Source organism: Scomber japonicus, chromosome 24, assembly GCF_027409825.1.
Source record: "Scomber japonicus isolate fScoJap1 chromosome 24, fScoJap1.pri, whole genome shotgun sequence".
NCBI lineage: Eukaryota > Metazoa > Chordata > Actinopteri > Scombriformes > Scombridae > Scomber > Scomber japonicus.
The window spans coordinates 5399960-5408085 of NC_070601.1; the positions used below are offsets into that span (position 1 = coordinate 5399960).

Consider the following 8126-nt stretch of genomic DNA (forward strand, 5'->3'; position numbering starts at 1 on the left):
TTACTGCTGCCACAAAAACGAACTTAATCAGCTACAGTATATTTACATGATCTCTGTCTTTTGTTTAGATTCTGGTTTGAATTTTATAAAAAGCTGTTTTAAGTTTTCTTTACAATATTCTGATGTGGAGAGATAGTCAGAAAAAGTGAGAAAAAGTGCCTCTTACATTTATATATAACACTTAAAACGACATAATAGTACTACTTATACTACTACTGCTATACTTAGAATACTAATACTAATACTAATTTAAAAAATCATGTCATTTAAGCAGTAATTAATTTATATATACATTAACTCCAACATGTGCCAGCTGGGTGTCATGACAACAATAAATATATATTCTCTAAATTAACATAGAATTAAATAAATTAGCTATAATAATTCCTCTGTTGTTTCTTCCAGTTTATTCTTTATTTAAATAACTTATAACAATAAAAACAGAGCCAGAAAAATATTTATAAAAGGTCAAATTTGACTTTTCCTCGCGCCAGTTGGTTGTTTATGGAGTTTACGCAACATGATGCTGCGAAAACAACCAAGCTATGGGATCAAATGCAATGAAAATAAGCTACCATACTTACTGTAAAATCACAGTAATAATACTAATGATCATAAGTCAGCAGTCATAAGCAGACAGAAGGATGTTTTTTTTTCTAGGCGTCTTTTCTGCAGCAGAGATAAATCCGTGTGGACGTGGAAGAGGAAGGCTCCCTGCGGAGAACAGCCTAGAATAATCCATATTCATGCGCTAGACACGTGGAGTAAATACAGTATGAGGATGGGAGGGTGAGGAGAGTGAGGTAGAAGTGTGTGTGTGTGTGTGTGTGTGTGTTGGGGGGGGGGGGGGGGGTATTGTGTGTTTCCACCAGGTCAGGCATTTCACTCACTTTAAATGACATCAACATCAGAAGTGCAAGTAAAAACTAAATGTGCTATAACAGAAGCTGCATCTCAATGACTTCTATTAAAACTCTGCATTCATGTTGCTTTAACCTTTTTTAAAAAGCCACATATTTAATAACAAGCATAATCAACACATATATATAATTAAAAGTGAATTAAAGTGTGTGTGTTTTTAAAGGCAAATGCACACCCATATCTTTAAATAACTGTAAACCAAAAGAGCGCGTAAAAGCAACACCTTAATATTAAAGCAACTGTGTAATAGACATATACTTTTTATGATGTCACTTGTATTTGCTTAAGCGGAAGTATAAAATATAAATCTGTGTAATTAGAGGTGAATTTTGTCAGGTTTATGTGGTTAAAAGCATCGACTTCTTGTCAGTGTCAGTGGTTTGATTGAAGGGCGCAGCCATGTGAAATATTATGAATGATTTAGGTGTTATAAAAATTAAAAAAAAAAAAAAAGTTTGTATTATAGGAGCAAAGATTAGGATCCGATGAGGAGTCCCTTCCGGTTCCATTGATGAAGTCTTGTTTTAAAGAAGAGCAGAGTGGTGTGACAACGAGTAGCTTTAATTAGCGCGACGAGCCTGTTGGGCCACTGGCGTCCTAAATCAATAGCAGGCAAAGCAGCAAAAAGTGCCCGGGCCTGAACACACACACACACACACACACACACACACACACACACACACACACACACACACACACACACACACACACACACACACACACTTTTACGCACACACACACACACAAGCATTGCCAACATGGTTTTGGAGACCCATGAAAAAAGGCAAAGCTGTTGGAGAATAGGCGGATCAAAACCCATTATGAGATTTGAAACTCTTTTTTTTTTTTTTTTTTTTTTTTTTTTGTGGTAAAATCTCTCACTAGATTGGGGATATTTCTCCACAAGCCGCGCAAGCTTGTTGGCTGAGGGACATTTGCGGGATCCATATGCGTGCGCAATGTAAATGCGCAGTATGGGATTTGTTATAGTCAACTTAGCAGCGAGAAAAACCTCAAGTGTTCCCCCTCTCTGTGGTGAATGTCTTGTGCGTTGGGCAACATAGCAGGCTTATCTTAGCACGTCATGTGACTTTGCATTGGATTTTGAGCAGAGGAGAATAGGAAGTGCATGCATAATGAGCAAGTGCATGGAGGCAATATCAGGCCAAAATAGCGAGCAGGCGTATTATTCTGTTTCATGCTTGTTATACATATTTTTTTTTGAAACTTCCAATACAATTGAATTCAAAGTTGTTGTTTGGGTAGCCACATAATTAATCTGTATTGTTTTCTATAAGTAGCCAAACATTTTAACACAGCCCTGCAAATCCATTTAACGCGTCTGTAAATGGATGAAGTAGGAATACAGGAAAATGCAAAGTTTTTAGGTCTCTCTCTCTCTCTCTCTCTCTCTCTCTCTCTCTCTCTCTCTCTCTCTCTGTGTGTGTGTGTGTGTGTGTGTGTGTGTGTGTAGCGTGTGTCTGGCTGCCACTTTGACTAATGGAGACAAAGAAAAATGATGCCTACTTCTCTATATATCATTGAATTCAGTTGCTAAGCAACTAGTATGGGAAATCATCCGCGAAATTCAAATCCTGCAGCGAGAGGACACGTTTTGTGAGTTTTGCTGAATAGGCGTGCAAGACAACTCCAAGAAAAGAAAAGAAAAAAAAGAGAGAGAAAAGTTTGAAACACCAAGAACAGCATGAACATTTGACCAAATATAGTTGCACATATAAAAATGATAACACTATCCAGGCCTATTAATGTCACAGTATTAATTATAAAGCATCAGTGTGCATATTATAGGGAATAAAAAAACAGTATAATCTCGCAGTTTGCAGGCTCAATATGTATGTTAGGGATATTAAGTATTTTCCATTGAAGCCTCCGCTTAAAAAAACGCTCAGATTTCGGCTTTAAATCTGTCAAAAAGTCGTTAAACAACAGCCTGATATTAACGTGCACCACTCCCCGACCTGTCAAACAGCAACTTCACTGCTTCATCCTCAGAAGAAGCTGAGCCTGTGGGCTCCTCAGCTTTAGACAGACACAATCAATAAGCTCTCTGACCCAGTGCCCCGCATCCTAAAACAACATGTCAGCTCACCGAGTTACAGGCCTGTGGACCTTTTCCTGGAAAGCACACCTGGCGATCTGGGACGTTTATGAGGGGTTTTATGAATGTGGATGAAGCGTAAAAAGACACAGTTTTGTCACTCATAATCTCACAAGCAGATTCAATTTCCAGCGAATTAATTATATAGTGCAGATTAAAGCTTTTTTCTTGTTGTTGTTGCATTGGCATGAGTAAGGCGCTCATAAAGCAGGCTAATAATTATAATAAATATGTGTTTATCAGTATTATGGGATGAAGAATCTGGACTATAAACTGCAACGTAAATATTACATAACATACAGACAGGATATTAACAACCGCCACAATAAACAGACGCGTCCTCTGCGTTTGAATTCCGTCTAACAAATGTTGACACTCCCTTATTTTTTCAGCCCCTCTTCTTCTACTTCACAAAAAATACAAAATCAGGCTGGATTTGCTCGCCTGTTCTCCATCCTGCAGGCTGAGGTTAGGGCTCCTGCTTTTTGCCCAAGGCCTGAAGAGGCAGCAGATGTAAACAAACAGACGAGCCATTGTGCAGGCCTGCAAGTGACCGCGATGTTTCATTTAAATGGTAATACACAGTTATGGGATGATGATAACAACGCTGCTGGACATTTATCTAAGCTTAGGGGGATAACCTATACACTCTCAGTAACGCTGCATTAATACGGCTGCAAATATTTTTTATATTTAAATGCGTAAAAATGTGTTGTTTTTTTTCTATTTTTCAGCAACACAAAGAGCTTTGTTCTGCATCATTCTTGATAGAGGTTATTATTAGCTCGCAGCTTCATCTGGGACACCATTTTCTTCATTAGCCTCTGCTGCTGCTGTGCATGCAGAAATATATTTATATATATATATATATTTATATAAACAACAAACTGCACCAATGTGGAGAATATAAAATGTCAAAACACAAGATGACTGCGTTTCATTCTAACAAATTTATTGTGTCTCAATCAGCTCGTACGGAACCACTACTGAAATTAAATTACAATCAAATTATCACATCAAAATATACCCTTATTACCTAACAACGGTCAATGTCAGCTTATGATGATTTGTGCTCCTTTAGAAACGATAATACAAAATTAAACAAATAAGGCCAACAAGAAAACAAAATAAAAATAAAAAGGGAAATAATAAGAGGAAATTAAAACAAAGAAAGGGAAAGCATCTTACACAAGTTCCTGGAGAGGGGGAAAAATAAATTACCGTTTGGAATAATTCATATGTATTCCGAATAAAATATTAAAACAAATCATTCTGATGAAAAATATAAAGTAAATAACTCAGATCAGTATCTGATCTAGTGATCTATATTGCCGGCTTTACAGAGTTTTGTTTATTAAAACCTACCAAAGAATACTGCTTAGAAAGGGCAGCATTAATAGTATATCCACAGCACCCACTCAGTCACACTTGGCAACAGATTTTCAGATTTTTTTTCTTCTCAAATAAGTGCAGCTGAAGTCTTTTTCAAATGTCTTATGCTCTATTTGTTGGGAGAGGAAGAAAAAAAAATAGGAGAGAAGGGAATCCACTCACGGCGTCAAAGTCCTTTAAATAATCAGAAATAAAAAACCCCATGTGAAGGAGAGAGAGAGAGAGAGAGAAAAAAAAAGAGGGTGATCTTTGAGATCAGGCTGGGGTTTTTTTAGGGAAAGGGGACAGTCCTGGTCCTGGTTGTCTTTTTCTCTCATGAGGGCCTCAACATGAGAAGAAAAAAAAAAAAAAGAAGAAAAAAAAAATCCCTAATCCTCCTTGTAAGTGAACCCATGCAGTCCTCATCAGGAACAAAAATGAGAATAAAATCGCTGTAAATCATGATGGAAGCTTGGTGGATGTCACTCTTCTTCATTTTGTTGCAGTTTTTCCTCCTTTTCTTATTGTTGGGCATGGAGGATGAAGAAGAGGAGGAGGAGGGAGGTGGTGGTGGTGGTGGTGGTAGTAGTAGTAGTAGTAGGGGGGTCAGTCCCATTTCTAAATATACAAAATGCCTGCTCCTTTGTTTCTTCAATCAAACACAGGAAAAAAATGAGGGAGGAATATTTGTGTGTTTTTTTTTATTTTTTGGAAGGAGGGAAGAGAAAAAATAGAATGATAAAAAACAATACTTGGTTTCCTCTTGGTGTGTTTTAATGCGCCAAAATTACCTGGTGGAATGAACTTGTAGTTGTCACCCTCTGGTCGCTCGCTTCACTTGCATCTTTTAAGTAATCTACTAAAAAATGCCCCTGAAAGAAAAAAGCAGAAGGAACCTTTTAGGTTAAGACATTGTTAGGGCCTGGAAGAAGGTTAACGGTGCGTTTTTCTGAAGGGGGGATTTGGGAGGAAAAAGGGGGGGAAAAGGAGGTTGCTGTTTTTTTTTCTCTTTCTTTTTTTTCTGGTGAAAAATAGATAACACATTTGCAGTCTCATTCATATTCCCTCACAATCACAGTATCAAAAATTTGGCTATCCTGGCGATAGTCTGTATGTTTTTTTTAATCAGTTTAATTTCATATAAAATATTCTTGTGTGCTGTTCTATGTTTCACTGAACATTCTTTTGCAGTCCATGGAGGGGGGCGGTGTTTCTGCACTCACATTGCCGACCTGCGAGTACACATCCTCCGGCGTCTGTGCCACTCCTGGGGGCGTCATCCGTTTTTCCTTCTGTCTCCTATTGCAAAACCACACTCTAACCACCTCTTTCTCCAACTGCAAGTTGTCCGCCAGGCTGGTGATCTCCTGGGCCGAGGGTTTGGGACATTTTAGGAAGTGGCTCTCCAAAGCCCCCTTGACACTCACTTCGATGGATGTGCGCTTCTTTCGCTTCCTCCCCTGCGCCGCGATCTTGTCGATGCTGGTGGGGCTGCCGGTGGACGAGTCGGCCTCCTCAAGCCACTTGTTCAACAAAGGCTTGAGCTTGCACATGTTTTTGAAGCTGAGCTGCAGAGCCTCGAATCTGCAAATGGTTGTCTGAGAGAAAACGTTCCCGTACAGGGTGCCCAAAGCCAAGCCGACGTCCGCCTGCGTAAAGCCCAGTTTGATCCTCCGCTGTTTGAACTGCTTGGCGAACTGTTCCAGGTCGTCCGAGGTCGGCGTGTCGTCGTCCGAGTGCGGGTCGTGGCTGTTGACGCCGCCGTGGTGCTGGTGATGCGGATGCTGGTGGTGATGGTGGTGGTGGTGGCTGCCGTGGTCCAGATCCGGGGTGTCCCCCCTCACCAAGCCCGGGTGCACCAGGCTCTGGCTTCCCGGGCTCAGCATCCCGTTCACAGTGAACCCCCCCGGCTGGGAGTAGAGCAGCGACTGCTGCTGCTGCTGCCCCCCGGATATGGAGTTAATGTGAGCCGCAGTCGTGCTCCCCCAAGCCCCGGCGTGAGTCTGGTGGGGAGCTAAGTGAGGGGGCCTGTGGTGCAGCGCGGTGCCCGTGTGCAGATCGTCTCTGCCGGAGTTTTTCACGTCCTGCTGCTGCGGGCTGCCCGTCATCCCGACCGGGCTCGACGACCAGGGCGATCCGGCTTCAGCTGCAGCAACCGCGGCTGCTGCTGCGGCTGCGGCGGCGTGCGGGAGGGATGTCACCCACTGATGGGCATGGCTCAGCATGTGTCCCCCGTTGCTCGCTGCCATTGCGCCTTGCATAAAGTCACTCTGTACCATCTTGACTGAGGGGTCTCCCCTGTAGCCCCCAGACCCCGAGGTAACCGCAGCACTGCCCGGCTGCATGCCACCACCTCCGGAGTCAGAGTGCACGATGGAGCCGGACGATAAGATGCTATTGCTGGGCAGATAAGGATTGGAAGCCGCGGTGGCCATTCCGTCAACCCTTATGAATATGTTTGTGGATAACCCCCCTCCCTTTTTACAGTCACTTCTTTCGAGCAGGCAAATTGTATCTCATGAATTATTCAAACTTTAAAAGTATGGGTAGGTTTTGGCAAATACCATCGACGTGCGTAAAAAGACGCAAAAAAGCTTAAAAAACGGTGTCAGAAAGCTGAATAAAATCCGCACGTATTTACAACATTCTAGTTCAAACACTTCTGCATGGATATCGGAGAATACAATTCCAGGTTTTCAAAAGCCCTTTGAAACCATGTGCAGTCCGTTTGGAAAGTTTTGCACCGGGTTGAAATTGTGAGCATTAAAATTCAAATATACAGGGGGAAAAAGCCTCGTCCCAAACAAACTTTTGGTGGTCGCAAAAAACAAAAAAAGCCTCGCAAATTCTCCACAATGTACAAAGTCCCAGTTTATGTCCCCTTTGGATGTGAAAAACATTAGCAGAGTGTCCTCAGTTCTTTTGTAATTCAGTCGCTGAGATTTCTCCCTCGCTTTATTCTTTTCTCTCTCTTCTTTTATAGCACTGTAGAGCTAGATCTCTTTGTTCTGTTTTGATGTATATAAACCTGCCAAACCGCAAACTCCCGTTGAAGTACAATCCAGTATAACAGTGTACGGCGCTGGTTGCGAGCCTCTTCTCTCATTCGCTTGTTCTCTCTCTCCACCTCTCTCTCTCTATATCTCTTTCTCTCTCTCTCTCTCCCTCTCTCTCTCTCTCCCTGACAGGCCGCGTAGTCCCGCCCCCCCCCCACACACACTCCAAGCCCCGACGACGCGCGGATGTTTACCCCCGTGCGTCCCCGTTGATTGGTTACCCGGGGTGTGATTGGCAGGGCTCGCCAGCCTTGCTCCGGGCGCACGAGCCCTCCTTCCGGCTGTTCCAATTGGCTGATTTTTAATTGCAGTCCAAACAAAACGGGGAACACAACTTGGTAGTAAATAGTGCTGAGATATTAGTACACAAACAGGAGATGAGGGAGTAAATAAATAATAAATAAAAAAAAGGTCGATCATCTGTGACCTGTCGTTTGTGACCATCATGAGTCAGGATTAACTTTAATATCAACCAGAGCTTCAATATGCGTTTCACCTTTGATTTGTATAGAAGTGCACCTGTTTGACACTGATTCATCATATTAATGCATGTAATTAGGATTCATGTCAGCTTAAATAGACAAATACATACAATTTAGTTCATAAAAAAGGCGCGTAAAGCTTGATTTTGATGCTTGTTACAAACATTTAGAGACATT

General features: G+C 41.8%; 1 protein-coding gene across 1 annotated transcript; it reads right to left on the minus strand.

The window, feature by feature from the left end:
- Nucleotides 1-4893: 4893 nt before the first annotated feature.
- Nucleotides 4894-6846, minus strand: pou3f3b (POU class 3 homeobox 3b). The gene is made up of 3 exons (XM_053314560.1): nucleotides 5635-6846; nucleotides 5203-5283; nucleotides 4894-4926 (listed from the first exon to the last, which is right to left on the minus strand). Exons 1-3 carry the CDS (start codon nucleotides 6844-6846, stop codon nucleotides 4894-4896), a joined length of 1326 nt encoding a protein of 441 aa, XP_053170535.1.
- Between the last annotated feature and the right edge of the window lie 1280 nt (nucleotides 6847-8126).

Excerpts from the sequence above, each read along its gene's own strand:
- pou3f3b (XM_053314560.1), bottom strand. The coding sequence starts at position 6,846 with ATGGCCACCGCGGCTTCCAATCCTTATCTGCCCAGCAATAGCATCTTA. Across the intron at positions 5,284-5,634 it reads TGTACTCGCAGGTCGGCAAT|GGGCATTTTTTAGTAGATTA; the intron begins GTGAGTGCAGAA and ends TTTTTCTTTCAG. Across the intron at positions 4,927-5,202 it reads CTACAAGTTCATTCCACCAG|GAGGAAAAACTGCAACAAAA; the intron begins GTAATTTTGGCG and ends CAATAAGAAAAG.